At 40.1% G+C, this 19,697-nt stretch overlaps 2 protein-coding genes across 8 annotated transcripts in view; one reads left to right on the plus strand and one right to left on the minus strand.

Moving 5' to 3' along the window:
- Positions 1–196: 196 nt before the first annotated feature.
- On the plus strand, positions 197–2,651 carry LOC114356747 (uncharacterized). The gene is made up of 4 exons (XM_028310096.1): positions 197–856; positions 981–1,113; positions 1,573–1,664; positions 1,938–2,651. Exons 1-4 carry the CDS (start codon positions 808–810, stop codon positions 2,003–2,005), a joined length of 342 nt encoding a protein of 113 aa, XP_028165897.1. The 5' UTR covers positions 197–807; the 3' UTR covers positions 2,006–2,651.
- Positions 2,652–2,940: 289 nt separating this feature from the next.
- Positions 2,941–19,697, minus strand: part of Unc-115a (actin binding LIM protein Uncoordinated 115a) — a 75,948-nt gene continuing 59,191 nt past the window's right edge. For 2 of the 7 annotated variants that reach the window (XM_028310087.1, XM_028310094.1), the window contains 9 exons: positions 19,382–19,493; positions 18,571–18,704; positions 18,165–18,244; positions 17,036–17,172; positions 13,362–13,489; positions 11,511–11,580; positions 8,375–8,415; positions 6,915–7,124; positions 2,941–5,799 (listed from right to left, as the gene is read on the minus strand). In XM_028310087.1, coding sequence (XP_028165888.1) covers positions 5,686–5,799; positions 6,915–7,124; positions 8,375–8,415; positions 11,511–11,580; positions 13,362–13,489; positions 17,036–17,172; positions 18,165–18,244; positions 18,571–18,704; positions 19,382–19,493 — 1,026 coding nt within the window. In that variant the 3' untranslated portion in view covers positions 2,941–5,685. Of the gene's footprint in view, positions 5,800–6,914; positions 7,125–8,374; positions 8,416–11,510; positions 11,581–12,850; positions 12,931–13,361; positions 13,490–17,035; positions 17,173–18,164; positions 18,245–18,570; positions 18,705–19,381; positions 19,494–19,697 lie in introns of all 7 variants that reach the window. The other 5 variants (XM_028310088.1, XM_028310091.1, XM_028310089.1 and 2 more) reach the window with 5 other exon arrangements.

The following is a 19,697-nucleotide window of genomic DNA, read 5'->3' on the forward strand; positions in this document are numbered from 1 at the left end:
TGAGTTTGGTGGGACAGTTCAGCGTGGGTCATCTATATTTTGGCAACGAAAAAAGGTTGTCAAATGTGGCAATAATCGAAACAGAATCCAGTACTGATAGTAGCGCCCTCTTAGGCTGGGACGGTTTAGTATAGGTCATCTCATATCTACATAGAGTTGGTTAATATAAAAATCGATTGATAGGCTCTACGCACTTGTTTCTTTGCTTCTTAAAACAATAAAAAAAGTGTAATCATTAGGGCGGGATTCTTACGACTTACGATCGCTGAAGAAAAAGGCGCTAAATTAATTAAAACGATTTAAAAATAAATTAATTATGAGCATAATTTTATCTATCCTGTAATACTTGTACAGTTACATACATAGCTCATACTAACCACTTACCTTGCATACATCAGCGGTTTACTAATCTGCACAAAGCCTGTGGTGCACTGCACAAGTGGCACTTTTTGTTCGCACCGAAAATTGAATCCCTAATCTCTTCACGGAATGAAGAAACTCCTTATAAAATGCCGGTGCGACGAAGGCCTTTCAACATTACAACCACTTGTGGGACGTGCCATAGAGTAACTTAAGGTTGTACTTGTATATTTTAGGTACTTAACTGGTTCGACCATGTATCCTTTATTATTTAATTAAGCATTTGTGGGGGACATGTCTGTCTACTACTTGATTGACCCTCATATTCAAAAGATAATTAGTGTGACGAATCAAACCTTCCAATCATCATTAACGTTCTTTACTAATTACTTATAGTGAGAGTAATAACTGTGATTTGGATTAGTTTCTACATGCGACTGCACGAAAATGAAGTCGGTTATATTTTTTATAGGTATTGTTGGATTTGTGGTATATTGTAAGTAGTGTAAATTGGAATTACTCTACATGTTTGATTTTTACAATTAATATTTAATACATAATATTATGTGCTCAATTTACTTTAAACCAACAAAATTATAATTGCAAACGTTGTCGGGCAGCGTCCACGCGCGCTCAGCTGTTCGAGGACCCGTCCAAGACGTTCCAGAACATGACGTTCGACATGGTGAACCGCGGCAGCTACAACGCCACCGAGTGCGTCGTCGACATGCTCAACTGCTGGGAAGCCGTCAAGTGAATACATTTTTCAATAAAAAAAAATCTAAATCAAATCAAAATTATTTGTGAAATCCACAACGACTGGTCCTGCGCCGTCCGTTTTCCGGTTCGTGGTTTTAATAGAGATAAAAATGAAGAAACACGATTAAAATGTTTTTTTTGTAGACTGCTATTTTCTTGCTGTAAAGACATCAGTAAACACCCCTCGAATCCTCAAGCTGAACAAGTCAGTTCTTTTTTAAGATTATTAGCTATTTGTATTGCCCAAATTACTAATAGTCCCGTTAGCCCCTCGTGTTAAGCTAAATAAGCTTGTGTTGCGAGTGGGCTCACCACAATAGTCGAGCGGCGGTGGGATTCGAACCCGCGTTGCTCGGATCTCGAGTCGGCCAGTCCGACCCCTTCACCGTTCGGCTATCGTGGCTATAAAGTTATCTTGCTGCACGTTACATATTATCTCGGCGCACTCCGCAGGCCGGACAAGATCTGCACGTACTGGTACTGGTACGCCAGCATCTGCAGCATCATGCGCGAGTTCTGCGCCGAGTGGCTCGGCGACCAGGACAGTGAGTACACGCCTATACTTGCTATTGTATTATGTTATTACTTAATTAGGGTTTTCGAGAATGAAAAATCCGCTAGATGGAAATACGTAGACGCGAGGTCCAAATGCTGCATGATTGGTTATTTTTGACATGACATTGACAGATATGTCAAAATCCACCAATCACGCAGCAGTCAGACCCCACATCCACGTCCCGCCGTCTAGCGGATCTTTCATTCGCGAAAACCCTCAGGATAATCATACGGGCTAAAACCTGTTTATTTATAATTTTCAGATTTCTACAAAAAGTTCAGCATAACTCAAGGCATGTGCTTGTACAACTCGGAACAGATGTGGTCGTAATCAAAATCAACGTGAACGCGCGTCTCGCTTGCACTAAATCCTAAAGTAGATGATATAATTTTTAGAAATACATATTATATGTGTTTAAGTCGAGGTTTTGTTTCAAGACATAGTCACAATTGTATTGAATGTTAAACCTAAGTAAATAAAAATAAAATAAAACTTTATTTGTAGCCAATTACAATTTTGCATAGACAAATTGAAACGTTAATTACTGCAGTAGTCAAAGAGGAAGTATTAAACAGCGCGTTGCGCAGTCTATTAATTAAGTATAAAGTGTTTAAAAATAGTTAAAATAAAGACAAATTTAATTTGAAATGCAGGTTTTATTACTTCAAAAGCATAGTCTTCACTTTAAAAATCACTGATATAATTCCTTTCACTCGACTCTCAAATTGCCATAATATTATGTAATTTACATTACTAATTATAAATTATAATGTACAGCGTGACCCGTTTTGACAGCAATTCTGTTGAATACCTACAGATGTAATATGAATTTCTTATCATAGAGATATCAACAGCTTTTACGAGATTTCAATAGGGATGGTGTAGTAATCAGTTGAAGTGTGTGCAGTTCTGTCGAGACGGGCAACGCTGCACTGTGAAGTGAACGCCGGCGCACACGCCACCAGATATATTCTCTGTCGTACATACATATCGGGATATTACAAAATAAACTCTATATACATCTACATAGTACATACAATATAAATAATTTAGATCACTCGCACACATTCCGAAACATCGAAAGCGACGTCGACTATCACGCGGCTGTCGGCAGTAGTCCACCTCATCGGGCCCTCAACTACAGACAATGGGCGGGAAACTGAAGTCCAATCGTTTTAACTGGTTCATAGACACACAAATAATTTAGTACACATTGACCAAGGCTTCAAGACTAGCCAGAGACATTTAGCGAAATTTATATTTACTTATAGTAAAACAGTTGGACTAATTCTTCAAGCCACTTATTTCCTAAAAAGAGGATTTTGTTCTTTGAGAACTTTTATTGCGTTTAATATAAGATTTTAAACTTTATTGCGTTTGTTTGTAATTTTGATTTATTTGTTTAAAATAACATACAATACGATACGATTTGGAATTGATATAAATATTTTTTGATTGACTCGTTATCAGTGTCCCCAAGTGCCCATCCGTCTGTCACGTCATTGAAAAGCAAGTCTTCCTACGATCAACCCAAACTCACACACATTTAACATAATTATGTAATGTGATACTAATGATGAACCATAACAGCAAATATTTTGATGTATCCAAGTATAAAGATTTATTATTAAGCGACTACGGCTGTAACCTCAATAAACGCATCTCTAACGAACAAGCGAAAAGTTCTGAAATGTACAATGTATACAAAACTTTCTAAGCTGTTAGAAAAGTTACACTATAACGAAAACTCTTAATCTTCTGATGCTAATTTCATGTTAAATATTTTGATACACATTTAAACACTTAAATATAATTGAACATAATATCTGTATAAAGTTACTTCGCTGTCAGATTAACATTTCGTACAAATGGTAGATAAAGATATGTCGATCCAGTTGATGACAATGTTTACGACGAGGACAGAGAAGTCGGTCGTCTCTTTTCTCCAAAAGCAAAAGCGCAGTGAGTAAAAAAGACGACCGAGATGTCGGGATTAAAGTGTACTTCGCGACTTCACTAATGGTAACGAGTTAGGCATCTCAATTGTTTGTAAGCTATCTAACCTTACAAATAACCTTACGACTATACATATATCGCTTATAAGCCGTCCGAACGCCGAATGAAACGCTTCAATGCTTTATATCAATCTATATTGCAACCAAAATAATATCTGCCTATAATAAAATTAAAAACAACGACGGGCGACGCACTCGCGTCAACACTCACACGCAACACACACACTAGCATAGTTTAGGAACATTCACGTGTACACTGACGTAGCCTAAAGTGTTGTAAGAAACGTAAGTAAAGCAATCGTGTCTACGGTCGCGGTCGATTCGTCTCGCTTGCATTCCTTACCGATACCTAGCACCTTTCGAACGTATAAACTACTAGAAGTGCAAGTGCAGGGTCTGGTCGGGCGGTCAGCACTCGCGGGGCAATGTTCCTGCGCGCGCGCAAGCGGGGTCACAGGCGAAGGTCAGTCCAAGAGCACCGCCATTCATCAAATCAGCCTTATACAAAACAACGAAAATCTTGCGAAACTATAAAACAGATTGATAACCAGAAACATCAGGGCATTTCTCTTTACTGCTCACTGAGTAGCCTTTAACTCCAATTTTTTTCTTTGAGACGAAATAAATATCTTTGCTGGACCGCTTCCGATCACTCGGGCGCCTTCGCCCCGCTTGCGCGCGCGCTCGCCACTTACTCTAACGCAAAATAACATCTCTTACATATCGTAATATATTTGGTTCTCACTAACTTGTGACGGCGTCACGCGAACGAAGGCTTCCACCCGCGGCCACACGGGACGCGGCAAGGACAAGGCAGGTAAAGTAACAATGGGTAAGTGAACAATCTAAGGTTAGTCGTATCCTAGACACCCTGACACTTGCGCACCATAAAATATGCAAGTGTTGTAGTTTGACAAGTGTGCACGTCACGACCGGTAACGACATGTCCGTACCGCGAAACGTAAGTGTGGACCGCGCCTTCTACTAAAGCGGTGTAATCTGCCGCCTTGTTTCCTCTTTAATTTACATCATAGGTATCATTTATACCACACGACGGTGTGGCCAGTAAGTAGGTGCCTCATTCAGAAAAATTTTGGGAAGAAAAGAAGCTACTGTGGGAAGAAAAGAAGCCAGTTTGGGAACACAAGCTAAACCTGCAAGCAACAAGGCGGCGGACGACACCGCCACCAACTAAATATGACAGAGCAAGTTCTATGAACTTCACGCATTACCGTCAAATCACACCGCATATACCCTAATTTAATTTAAATATATTATTATGTGTAATAGTTATTATAATATCATCACTATATTATTTAAATAAAATAAAAAGAAGTCGTATTTATAAAAGGTAGCAGCGTTTAGCTGCTCTCTAAAGTTACATATTAATTAAATAAAATAACGGTAAAATTGTAAAATTATGCGAACCTCAGCGCATACGCTACGTACGCGGCGAGCCCGGCCCGGGCACCGGAGCGTCGAACAAATCGTCTCGTATTTATCAACGTCAGTACCGTGGCATTGCCGGGGCAATCGCATCTGAACCATAAGAATAACACGTCAATAACTAAAACCGGTTTTTAACTTATTTTATGGTAAATCGCCATTTTCTCAATTCAAACATTGCGACACAAGCCAAGAAAATTTATCTATTCGTTCACCTAGTCAAACGATTTCTGCAATCGACTCGTCGTAAGACGGAGATCCGGCTCGAAGGACCAACCGAGAACTGCCATCGGCGCCGGAAGCACTGTACCATTCAGGCGGATAATATTTAAAAAATGTTTATGCCCGGGTTCTCCAGCATGTGAAAAATTTGAAATCGTGTTTCAATTTAGGAAAATTAATGATTATTGCACAAAATTTGTGGCCTAAATCAGCGAACTGTTAAATTAAATTTTTCACGATGACAAAGACAGCCGGAGCGGCTTTAGCGCGCAGTAACATAAGATAAAGAGCGGCGTGTTGTCCTTCCGGCTGGCCCGAGTGGTGCGCCTAGAACAGGCGCGCGCGGCGCTTAAGCTCGTTGCGGCGCCACTGCGGCAGGCGGTAGAAGTCCTGGCGCCCGATCTGGAGGATCGCCTCGAATTCCGCGTCCGATAGATGCCTCTGTAACATGAAACGAGTTTGTTTAAATTAAATACACACTCGCTAAAAGTAATTAATTTAATCATCATGATCATTTCAGCCATAGTACGGCCACTGCTGAACATAGGCCTCCCCCAATGACTTCCAAAATGACTGGTTGGTAGCGGCCTGCATCCAGCGCCTTTATGAGGACGTCGGTCCACCTTGTGGGTGGACGTCTTACGCTGCGCTTTCCGGTCCACGCTCCACTCCAGAACCTTACTGTCCCATCGGTAGTCAGTTCTGCGTACTATGTGCCCTGCCCATTGCCACTTCAGCTCACTTCACTATCATTGCATTAATTCAATAGTAATCATTTTACTATTCTAACCCTCGAAGGTTCCATAAAAATTTAAGAAGAATTATTTGAACTGAAATTCTAGCAAGCGTCATGATTTGGAAAAATCCTTGAAGATGATTTTACTCCCATTGTGTGCAACTGGTTCTGTGAGTGTAGCAGTTCATACCCACGAGTTGTATGTGTTTGGTTGCGGGTGCAACCTAATAAGAAAATAATCTTCAAAAGTTTTTCCAAATCATGTGTGTAATGTGTGGGTATAGAACTATAGATCGTTTCATCCACGAAGACGCGCCCCACCAATTTTTGGTCTCGGTCGCGCGGGGTGCGGGAAGTTAGATCCGAGCAATCCGAGCGTCATTATTGTAGTGTGCGTGTGCATACATGGATAATTTAGCGTGTACCGTTATCCGATAACATTAACGGAAGAATGGTGAGGCGCGTCTTAGTGGATGACACGATCTAATAATAGGGATGATGATTGGGTAATGAAATCGAAATTCTATTTAGTCTGTCAGACAGATAATAAAAAAAAAATTTGGACACATATTTTCCACGCATATAATAGAATAATTACAGTATTATATTGAGTTGAAATGTCGCGTGACGTCACTTATGAGTAAAAAATCTACTCAAGCGTGACGTAACGCGCCATTTTAACTCGATATAGCACTGTTATTATTTAATTATGAAAGAAAATAAAAAAATATGAGTCTAATATTTTCTAATTATCTGCCTGACGGACAAATAATTGAAATTTTGTCATCTAGCCTATTGACGCGGGTAGGTATACGCGTACCTCGAGGTTGAGGCGGTCGACGTCGGGCGGCAGGCGGTAGTTGGTGATGAGCAGCAGGTGGTAGGGGTAGAGCTTGGCGGGCTCGTGCAGCAGGTGGCTGGTGGCCATGTTGGGCAGCGAGCGCCGCACGCCGCCGCCGCGGGCCACGCCCAGCGCGCTGCCGCCGCGCGCCGCCGGCCCGTCCGTCGTCTGCGGGCGGAGCACGGGCGACTGTCACCACCACACCACGGCACGTTATACACACACGATACTCAACGCTACTGACCAATGTTAATAAGGCGTACCTGAATGGACTGTAGGTTAGTACTGTGGGTCTAGTGGAAAATATTGCACATACGGTACAATAACGTCATTTATGCAAATGGTGTAATTTTTCTGCATTTGAAAATTCAACATCCTATGGCCGGTACAGTTCTCCTCGACTAAACAAATAACGAAAGTAAAGATAAAACCAAACATCTTACTAATTACTATAAAAAAAATTCCTCATACTCAGTTCAATTTTGTGTAAAGTGGCATAAATAAAAAGTAGTCTTGATGAATAGGTATTTTATTTTTCAAACGAACAGAGTTTCTGCTTAGCAAGTGATCAGTACAAAATAATAATCAAAATGAGCTCGCACGACATTATAAAGGCTTGCCCCCCACCAAAAGTTCGCTCGGCTGACAGGCATGGCACGTGGTTGGGTGGGGAGAGGCTTGGCATTGGCGGGAACGCTTCCCATTGGCTGGCGCTGGCAGGCTCGCTGTGATTGGCCGTTACATTTGACAAAAATTGCAGAAGTGACGTTATTGTACCGTATGTGCGAATATTATGCGATATAAAGAAGCGGGAAGAGCCTGGATGCGGGCAGTGCAAGACCGGTCGTTATAAAAATCCTTGGGGGAGGCCTTTGTCCAGCAGTGGACGTCATTTGACTTAAACTAACGAACGATAAAGAAACAAGAATGCTGTTTTTTCCTTTATACTTCTTTTAGCAAAATATCGTTTCAGCCAAATAACGTCCACTGCTGGACAAAGGCCTCCCCCAAGGATTTCCACAACAACCGGCCCTTCAACGCCTGCATACAGACACCTCCCGCAATCTTCACCTGATCTTCGTTCCACCTAGTGGGGGACCTGCTAGCATAATATATTTACCACCAAAGGTTACAGTCCACGATTATTTATATTATGTATAGCAATTCTTGCCCTGCACCCTGCAGTTGCCCTTGCAGTAGATATTATTATGATGTTCCGCTTTTTACACACGATGCATTTTCATGTCATCGAAAAACATTTTGATGGAAAAGAAGAGATCTTTTAGAATTGATCTCATTCTGGATTAAAACATTATTCTTTAGAAAACTAAGTCGGAGTAATGACTGAATAATATCACATCTCTTTTGTAAATCGGATCATAAATAAACTTGAGGACTATTATATTACTATGCTATGTTTAAAATAATTGTTGACTCACCACAGCACTCCTGTCTACGTCAGTAATGGAGCCGGCAGATACTGAAATAAAAACATATTGATACATTAGATTATTATTATAGTGTACTCGCTTATGATTGATACTTCTGCTGTATGATATGTAGAAACGTTTCAAATGTAATATGTAGGTACTAATACTTTATATAAAAATACGAAAACTATTGAAAAATAAAAAGTTTTTAGAGAATTAAGTACTTAATAGACCTTTAAAAGTTAATGAAACAATGTAATTTACCTTAAAAATAAATTATTCAATGAAAAAAATACCGTTAAATACGAATTTACGAAGCTAAGCAGTCATGCTATGAGACGGCACAAATAATTTACCATAGAGTAATATAGACATACTAGCGGCCGCCCGCGACTTCGTACGCGGATCTCGTTTTACCCCCTACATCTATCTTACGCGGTTTAGATTTTTTCATACAAATGTTTTTTCCCGCTAACTCTCGATCCCGTGGGAATTTTGCAATATCCTGTTGTAACTAAGCTTTAGGTTTACTAAGGTACCTGCATACCAAATACTAAGGTACCTGCATGCTAAATACTAAGGTACCTGCATGCCAAATTTCAAGCGTCTAACTTAAGTGGTTTAGATTTTTCATACAAAAGGATTTTCCCGCTAATTCCCGTTCCCGTGGGAATTTCACTTAGCTTTAAGTTTACTAAGGTACCTGCATGCTAAATTTCAATCGTCTATCTTACGTGGTGAAGATTTTTTCATACAAATGTTTTTTCCCGCTCACTCCCGTTCCCGTGGGAATTTTTCAATATCCTATTGTAACTACGCTTTAAGTTTACTAAGGTACCTGCATGCCAAATTTCAAGCGTCTAACTTTAGCGGTTTAGATTTTTCACACAAAAGGATTTTCTCGTTATTTCCCGTTCCCGTGGGAATTTNTTACTGATTATTACTTTTCCGCTTATTTTCGTGAGTGTGTTATATTAGCCACTTCTTAATGTAGGTACATGTTACTAACGTAAAATATTAAGAATCGTTTTACTGCAAAACACACACACAACAAAAAGTATTTTCGTTATTTCCGATCGATAAATTAATTTTAAAAACACCATCACTTATCTTTATTATTACAACGGGAATATCACTCTTCACACATTTACACTTTGGTGGTTGAGAAAAAATAAAGTAAACACTTCATATTTAAGCACAATCAAAATAGATACTTTGTTTGAAATTAATAATGTTCCGTGAGTTAATTTATAACTTTAACTTATACGTGTACCTACTCACTTCTTTTTTTTTTTTTTATACACTCCTTTTTAATCCTCGTCGCCATTGTATTGTACACCTTTATCTCCGCCATTAGATTATTATTTGGCTCGCCTACGCACACAGCACGACCTGCCCGCACCACGGTCGGACGCCGAATGCCCCCACCGCTGACTGGGCTGTGACGTATGCGCTCGAGACAAATGTCTATACACTACAATTATTATTAAGGTACCTGCATGCCAAATTTCAAGGGTCTATCTTAATCGGTTTAGATTTTTTCATACAAATGTTTTTTCCCGCTAATTCTCGTTTCCGTGGGAATTTTGCATTATCCTGTTGTACCTAAGCTTTAAGTTTACTAAGGTACCTGCACACCAAATTTCAAGATTCTAACTTAAGCGGTTTAGATTTTTCATACAAAAGAATTTTTACGCTAATTCCCGTTCCCGTGGGAATTTCGGGAATTCCTTTCTTAGTGCACCTCTACCACAGTAGATAAATCAAACAGTACGGAAGCTTCATACAAACGCTCGAAATCAGACTCACGCACACAGACGCACGCTTTACACGAGCTCTAAGCGAACCTCGCAGTCCATCCGTCGCGAGTGTCGCGCGCGTTGTGTTTTTAAGGCGATTAGAGTCCTCAATGACCTTGGGCGTTTGACCTTCACGCCGCGAGCAACACCCGCGTACCCCGCACCAAAAACTCCGATTTGACACCGATCAAAAATACACGGGCATAGGTAGATACAAAATAGAAGCTCTTTCTTCACACATTACTGCCTATTATTTTAAACTTAAATTGATGAACCTTGATGTCGGTGTCATTTAACTCAGGCGTAAAGGTATTTAATAAAAATAACAAAATCCATGAACATTTTGTACGGGATAAAATTNTATATATAGAAGAAGATGACAAATATTGGGTTGTTTTGTTTATTATTTAAATAAAATACATTTATAAACAATAAACATGTATACTAAAGGCGTGTGCAATATGAAGACGCAATGATTATTTCATGTTGCTGGGTGTTGATGCCTAAAAATGTACTAAATATACCTAAATCTAACGACAATAATAATTCGTAAGCTTGGATATCCTCAAAATGATAGTAAATGTGTCGTATAGCGATTGGATAATATTATGCCACGTATGTAAGCGCGTGAGTGGCGTGGACGGGCGAGGCGAGCGGTGGGGCTACCGTCTCGCTCGCACGTACGGCGACTGTCTCGCTCGCACGTACGGCGACTGTCTCGCTCGCACGTACGGCGTGTTTCGCTCGCACGTACGGCGTGTCTCGCTCGCACGTGCGGCGTCTGTCCGGTTCGCACGTACGGCGGCTGTCCCGCTCGCACGGCGCGGCACAAGCGAAGCGGCTACTTACTGCACAGGTCCGTCCGCACTGCGCGCACAACAACCAACAATACCAACGTACATTTCTTATATGTACACATTACAATAAATAGGAACTGCTCTAATATTCTGCTTTTCAAAGACATTTTGATTTTAATTTGATGAAGGTATTTTATTTAGCCCCTAAAAAACTTTTAACTGGTGAATACAATTGTGATTATGGGATATTTCCTATACAAAACATCAATCACGTCTTTATACCTACTACATTTACAGCTGGATCTCTGTGTTATGGATACCTATTCATATGAAAAATATATACGCAGTTGAGTATACTTTAGTCGACCTAATAGATATTAATGGTGGAACACATAACACAATAGTAAACCTTATAAAAATACACAAATTATGATTTTAACTTGGTGAGTAAGGAGAACTTGAATTTTATAGTGTATATTAGTTGGGATGTAACAATAATAAAATTAATTTGATCGTAAACACACGAAATAAATAAGGGCAGACACTCACTGTCAGACTTGCCGCTGCTAAAGTCGGTGCTATGCGTCTTGTCGCCCATGCCGCTGAACGTGAAGTCTCCCTGCACACACACGAGGCAACTATTATAAACAACAGTCTACTTTCACGAGGAATTCATACAATACCTTCAATCGTAGCAGCAGCTATACCAAATTAAATTATAAATTAAGAGTAACTTAACATAAACATAAATGTACACTTATTAAAAGTAAATAAAAACGTTACAGAATGGCCAAGTTATCCAAGAAATTAACTACTAAATGTCCTGCTTACCGCATTCGTGTGGCTTTAATGGTCTAAAATCTTAGTTCTTTAACATCACAATTTATTATTCCGTTTTACTGGTCTATGCTAGCTTATACATAGCTTACTTAATTTACATTAAGCCAAATAAAATAAATGTCATGACTTAAGGCGCTACCTCGTAAAAGTTTTCGGCCGACTGAATGCCTCGCACACAGAGGGATAGAAATATGATTTCTCAGTGCGAGGAAAGGGACAGCAATAGCGCGCGCGGCGCGGAATAAAATAACGTAAGCGACATAAATCGGAAATCATGTATTTATTGAAAAACCAAACACTATTTAAAGAAAATAACTCGACCAGTACTTAGAATATGTTATTACCTTACCAATATACAAAATTTGGTATTGAAATATTAGCCTATCTGCTTATGAAACGAAAAACCGAGTAATAGAAGGGTCATCTTTGGATTTTTTTCTATCGAGAAAATTGTTTCCATTCATGTTTCGGCTTCGACCAGACACTAGATTTATTAGTCAACTATGACATATTTCAAAATAAGAACATAAGTAATAAGAAAAGTACGATTAAAACTAATTCTGCGCTTCTTTAAAACGCCCAATATTCGCAAGGCATCACCTTAAAAGCTGTTGAAATACTATTCTTTTCCTATAGATTTTGTATGACCACGGAAATACTGGTTTTCCAACTCGACTAACTTTTTTAATGATTTCAAAGCTACCAAAAATCTTATTTAACAGCAATTTGATAAAAAAAAAATTTAAGTTGTGTGAGTTGGTAAATAAAGGTAATTATAGTAACTAGGTGTCCATCAATTACGTATGAGGGCTATCGTTTGAGTTGGCATCAATGGCAATTGATATGACTACTCTACAGTGGCGCCATCCTGGTGAGTGCAACTGCAAATGTGAAAGTCCTACCGGTCCAGCGCTCACGAATTGTTTTTACCCCAAGCATCAGTGACCTCACTCTACAGCGTTGCCAAGTGGTGAGTGCTAAACTGATAGCCCTCATTGCAATGAAATCCTTGGCCACTCTCGGATGTGAAAGCTAAGTGCGGCACTTACCGCGGTGCTTGAAGAGAAGGTGTGCGAGCGGTTGGCCAGCCCGTAGCCCGGCCGCGGCGCCGACCGCAGCGACGACACCACTGCAACACCAGCCTTGTACCACACGCCTCACGCCTAGCGCTAGCGTCTACCGCCTAGCCTAGCCGGCCCTACTGCCCTAGCCTTACGCTAACTTACACCTACGCGAAACGCAATCGGCGAATACTTCAACAGTCGTGACGAAAAGCTATTTTAAATTTTTCAGCAACAGCAACTATTTTAAAGTTCGATTATTGTCGACAACTTTAATACATATTATTGGTAGTTCATGACCGTGTGCTATAGTATTGGACGATTACGTTTCTTTATCGTTAAAAGCTAAACTTAGCGACTAATTATTACTAAGGTTATATGGGACAAAACGCACAGTTGACATGTTCCTACCATAGCTCATGTAAAACAGTAAACACGCTCAGATCCAAGCCTCAAAACTATCAGCCAGCACACGTCAACACACGCCCTTCCCAGTTACCTGTCGCGCCGAGTACGGCAGGGTGCCGGCGGTGCGCGCATAACTCACGTTGTGGTGCGAGTGGCCCACGCCGGCCGGCAGCGTGCTGGAGCGCAGCGAGTAGCCGGGCCGCGGCGCCGCGTGCGACGCTACACACAACTCCGCTACACTACGTGCTCACAACGCTACTTCACGAGCTATGGCGTACTGATCTTGCATAGGCTGTGCCATCATTTTGCCAGGTTTGTAACGAAAATGTCAATCAATGCGGTTCAAGATGTTTAAAATTGCCTATGTGATTAGCATAATCAAATAATTTTGCCCTTCAAGTATCAGCGAATCGAGACACAATAATAGAAATCGATTGTTACCGTGGTCTCATGCAACCACTTCGGGTTCCACAAGTTAAAAAAATAAGTTTATTAATATCACAAAAAAAATAAGAATCTTTGATTGTAACTTTGAAAAATATATTTTTATGTACCCATAGCTCTTGAAAGTAGAACATTGTTCTCACACATTAACACATGTGTGGCCAGAATCATACTTCTAAAATAGATCTGTGATAATAACAGAAACTGCCTGATTCTGACCTCACGACATCACTGACAAATGCATAAATAATTCAGTCGATTACAAGAGTTGATGAAGAAATTTTACCGGTAAAATAATATATTATCCTTAAAACTATGACCAACTATGACTTAAGTCATTCATAAAATCAATAGTGTTTAAAACCGTCTCAAATTATTACCATCTTTAATCTTTATTTGCAAGAAATGTCCACAATGGTAAATTGGAAACATTTAGATTGGAAAATAGCGATAATTATGCCAATTTTGAGCTATCACTATTATGTGGATAATAGTAGTAGATTATTTCCACTAACATCATGTATTTATGCAAATGTCAGAATCATGCAAAAACATTTCACAATACAGCAGCAACATAAAATAAATTTCAAATTACTAAATACTTATAATAAACAAATTAAAAATGTAATTATGTAAAATCATAATTAAGCGTTTTACTGTAACGTAATGTAAACAAAATGTTGTGTTTAATGTAATCTTAAAAAGATATGATTGTAAATGTAGAAAATATGAAATAATGTATTTAATGGTGATGATAAGATCAGACGACCATAAGTGACCATAACATAAAATTTCAGCTGTCCCTGAATTTTAATAATATTACTGTTAGTATTATTGTTAGTATAATAATAGTGCAATTAGATAGGTTTTGTTGGTTTTACACAAAAATAAAATAACGCAGAAGCATAATACATTTACTTAGATAAATCGCTGTATAAGAAGCTGTAAGCACCACACGCCCACTGCTACACAACCAAAGCTTGAACTTACGACGCCTATACAGAACATGCACTTACTGCCATATCATACGAACCGAGAGAAATCATTTGAATTAACCGTTAAATACAAAGATAAAACCAATTATTAAGTAATTCCAAAAGTGGAGAACTCTATAAACTAGCCCCTTTTCAAAAATCTCTCTAAGTAACAGACGAAACTAAATTATATTCTTTTATCTGTTTCATGGCTGTCAGGATAAGTAGTAAGATTTTGATTGAGGCCAAGTATTAAGTACGCCAGTTCATCCAAGCTGTCTGAGTTGGTGACAGTCACTGTCAAAGTGCTGTTAAGACCTTCTATTTCCTGATACTGAAACTAGATCCCAGTTTAAAACCCAGGTGTAAGGCGTCGCGACACTCTTTAAAGGTACGTGCAAACTCACCTGCTCTCGCTGCTCCAGGATCGCTCTCCTTACGGCTAGTATGCGCACCACAACCTCATACTTTTGTTGCTACTCAACTCAGAAGAGAGAAAATAACCAGAATGTGCAAGAGAAAGAGAGAGAGAGAGCGAAAGACATGGAACCGAAACTATGAAACCGATTTGCGATGTAAAATCTCTCAATCGTCTGACTGAAATTGGAAAGTATGAAATTGTGATGCCGATTATAATTCATGGTTAAGTACTTAAATTCTTAATTTAGTGGTATGCGATGAAAGACAAAGCATAGATGTATCGAACGCATGAGTTTATGTAAATATAAATATAAATCTGCTAAGCAAAATCAATAGGTTCTCAATCAGCTTATCATTTGACATGGTGATATTTTCAGCTTTTATCCAAATAAGGTATAAAGCCAAAATACTAGCTGATGCTTCTGTAAGACTCACCATCTTCTATGTAGTAAGAATGTACTGTAAACGTGCAAACGCGTCAGTTACACTACGCTCTGTCACTTCATACGTATTGAAGAGCAATCAGCAAAAAATATCAAGATTACTTTTTTGATTAATGTGTTTAGTTTACTTTATACTATGTAACGTTATCGTTTATGAATTTTAAAATGGAATACATTGTTTTTTTTTTGCTGACTACCTACTTACTGCTTAATTTAACTATAGATCAGAGAAACACTATTTGTAATCAGCGAATCGAATGAAGTATGGTAAATACTTTAGTTTCTAATAAATTCGCAGAAAATTATGATTTATGAATTGTGCCGTTTTATTGTAGGTATATTTTTAAGTTTACATACTCAATTATTAGAAACCGAAGTACCCCAAGAACACGTTAGCAATGGTCGTGATGTATTTTCAGCTGAAAATATCTCACAACCACTTAGAAATATGAGGGTAGTTTAGGAGGTCTGTGCACATTAGTCGGTTACACCAGAGAATAGGTTTCAGAATTAGTACAAGTAATGATAATTATCATCCGCAGCAAAGAGAAAGAACATGTCACCTTATGAAATGAATGTTTTATAACAAATTGATTGATGATAAGGGGCCATCCATAAATTACGTCAAACGTTAATGGGGTCAACGAAGTGTAACATTGTATAAAATTTTAAAATATGTGACGTCACAATAGGAAGGAGGGGTATCACAAATGTGACCAACTGTGACAAGGACGGGGGAGGGGGTCAAAAATCACGAAATTCGTGTGACGTAATTTATGGATGCCCAATGATGATTTTGATTGATTTCTGTGTGTAATGTGAAAGTATAATGTTTAGTACATAATATGCACCCACAATAAAAGGGAGAGATATTACGAGGGTGCATCATACGTTTTTGTGTGTGAGACTTTTTGGGTAATTGCGTGTATGCAGGTTGACATTTAAATCGTTGGCATCATTTTATACTAAGAGTCTACTAAGGATACATAGTACATTCCCTGAATACATATTTTTGAACATCCTGGCAGCTCATATAAAATTGAGAACAGTGTTGCTTACATGATATTGACTATTTTGGGTGTCTCAAACAATATGCTTACTTTGACTGGTTACATTAATATTAAATATTGAATATTAGATCTATTTGATGTTGACTGTACCATGAGTAAAGCCTGGTCCGTGAGCACGTAGAATTTTGTCCAATGACCCCAAGCTACCCATCCTTATCGCTCTCGTGTAATTATGTTGCTGTCGCGCTCGCACACTCACTGCGGGCGCCCGTCGCACAGTCGTGACAGCAATATAATTACGCGCGAGCGATAAGGATGGGTAGCTTGGGGTCATTGGACAAAATTCTACGTGCTCACGGACCAGGCTTTAGAAGGATGCCAGCTAACGATTTAAAAGTCACCCTGTATACGTATCTGTTGTTCGATTGATTTCTGTGTGTAATGTGCACGTGTGAGGTGGGTGTGGACACGTACCGTTGTAGGTGGGATGGTGGTGCGCGGGGTAGTGCTGCGCGTCGTGTCGCGGGTGGTCGAGCGAGCGCGACGGCGACGCGCCCACCGGCGACGAGTAGCGCAGCCGCGTGCCCGCCTCGCGTGCTGCTGACGGCGTCCTGCGACAACACGCGACACGTCACAACTGGCCTGAGCCCCGATTACTTTGGTCTAGCGATGGGCGTTATTCGTTATCACTGGTTATTAAACGAGTGATTAGCCTGACCAGTGATCACTCGTTATCCAAAAACGCCTAAACTAGTTTTTTTCTTAACGTCATACAACGTTAGAATCTCTTCGTTATTCAACACGATTGTTTCCACAACGCTCTAAAGCTAAACTGAATTCACTCTTAAGCAAACAACATAAGGTAGATGTTTGGTTGACACAAAAAATAACGTGTTTCCCGCTTCGTTATGACAGTTTTGAGGACAACGTCGTACATTGACGATTATTAAACATATTTTTTGTAACCTAAAGGAGTAAAGCGAGTAATGTATGGTGTCCAAATAATAAGGATCGCAACGAATCGAGTGCGTGTGCGAGTGAGAAAGCCATAGGACGTTAACATAATTGTGGATGAAATAGGTATAATCTTCGTCATACGTTAGATATTCAATCGAATTTGAGTCTTATTTTGAAGGTCATAAGTTCCTAAAGGCCTTGCAGCTAACCAAACACCTAACGTTATTATTATCACTCTTGCTTGAGCGTTGTGGAAATAACTTCGTTTAAAAAAACTAGTTTTGAAAACGTTATTCGTGATTCGAAAACCGTCGCGTTTCGTTATTTCAAAAACCCATAACGACACATCTTTACTTTGGTCAGCGTAATGATCAAAACAGCGTACGTCAGCTGTTTTGACCAATCGTATCGCAAAATCGATGAAGCGCGTCTGGATTGGAGACGTTAAAAATTACCGTAATCAGGGCTCTGATATCACACGCGATACGATCGCTATCACAAACAATGGTGGTTAGAAATTACAAACTTGTAAGCCAAAATTTCTTTCTCTACATTGTGTTTTTATTGCTATATTATTGAAAATTCATCTGCTATGATGCTGGCATGACGCTATGATAAAAAAATATAATTAAAAATCAACGGTTACCTGCTAGCATTTCTTGGATCCAGGTTCTGTTTTTTCCACTGTTGAAGTTTTTCCCTTTCTTTTACTTCTTTTAAAAATACCTGAAAGGAAAAATTTTATGCACTAAAGATCATGGTCATATTATGGGCATATTGAGGCAGCATATCCACTTGCTCTGTCTCGGGGCGAAGCAGTCACTCGGCCCGAGAATGCCTCTAGTGGATACGCGGCCTTAGAGCTTTAGATAATAGCGTTTGATGAGTAGTAAACAACACTAGATGGGCACTGTTGCTGACTGCTGAGTTCCGGTAACGTAGGATCATCAATCTCAGGATTTGTAGCGGTGGAAATAGTCCTATAGAGGAGTTATCACGGCGCTAGACGGGTGTTATACAGGGTGTCCCTGGTCTCGTAGGGAAGTGCGTACCTGCGCGATGCCGGTCTCGATCTTGGCGAGCTCCTGGTGCTCGCGCTGCAGCTGGTGGTCGCCGTTGACGGCCGGCGCGTCCTCCGAGTCTGACTCAACTCCTTTGTACGTGTCCGACCAGCGCCGGCGCCTCTCTGTACACAACAAGAGATCGTTACGGACGGGCATCAGCTAAAGCCTGGTCCGTGAGCACGTAGAATCCCGTCCAATGACCCCAAGCTACCCGTCCCTATCGCTCGCGCGTAATTATGTTGCTGTCGCGCTCGCACACTCACTGCGGGCGCCCGTCGCACAGTCGCGACAGCGACATAATTACGCGCGAGCGATAGGGATGGGTAGCTTGGGGTCATTGGACGGGATTCTACGTGCTCACGGACCAGGCTTTAGCAATAAATAGGCCACGCCCACTTGGCACTCATTACAATGTTTCACCTTAAAGCCGCGCCCACTTTTCAGTTATTGTTTCAACTGTGACATATTTTATCAAGTGGTGCGTGCAAGCTGATACTTGAACATGAAGAGAACTATTAGTTGTTCTTCTTCTTGATATGTCGACAACAAATCTACGGTGTCAACCCAAAACTTTGCTACAAGAGTATCGTTGTCAGTAGAAAGAAGTTTAATAACGGGAACATAACCACATTCGCACTCCAAGTTTGAATCATCTGGTAATCCCCACCTGAACAAATTGTCCTTACTACGGCAGAGTTGAACAGTAAAGACAAAAGATATTATTTAAAGTTTTTCATTTGTAGTAACAATATTCTTAATGGAAACATATTCCCAGTTAGTAAAAACTTCAGTGACTCACCTGGGTCTGTGTAAGGGTAGGGCGGCGCGGGGAAGTCATCTCTCTCGATCTTGGGCTTGGTGCCGGGCGGCGGCTTGTACGCCGACGGGTAGTGCGACAACTCGATGGGCTCCTGCCAATACGCCACACAGCACAGGTATTAACATGGTCTAGGTCCGATCAGGGCGTACCAAACAAGATAATATGCAGAGTCGTAGCGCTAATTTTAATATATTATTCTTTATTACAGAACAAGCACATTAACATGTGTTCTTGCGGTAGTGAAGCGGTGACGGAAAGGTGTTTTTGCTGTGTCAAAACCATACCGGTCCCGCAC

The sequence above is a fragment of the Ostrinia furnacalis genome, unplaced genomic scaffold, assembly GCF_004193835.3.
Source record: "Ostrinia furnacalis isolate ACB-3 unplaced genomic scaffold, ASM419383v2 OfSCF2887, whole genome shotgun sequence".
Taxonomy (NCBI): domain Eukaryota; kingdom Metazoa; phylum Arthropoda; class Insecta; order Lepidoptera; family Crambidae; genus Ostrinia; species Ostrinia furnacalis.

Excerpts from the sequence above, each read along its gene's own strand:
- LOC114356747 (XM_028310096.1), top strand. The coding sequence starts at position 808 with ATGAAGTCGGTTATATTTTTTATAGGTATTGTTGGATTTGTGGTATAT. Across the intron at positions 1,114-1,572 it reads AACTGCTGGGAAGCCGTCAA|GCCGGACAAGATCTGCACGT; the intron begins GTGAATACATTT and ends CGCACTCCGCAG. Across the intron at positions 1,665-1,937 it reads GTGGCTCGGCGACCAGGACA|ATTTCTACAAAAAGTTCAGC; the intron begins GTGAGTACACGC and ends TATAATTTTCAG.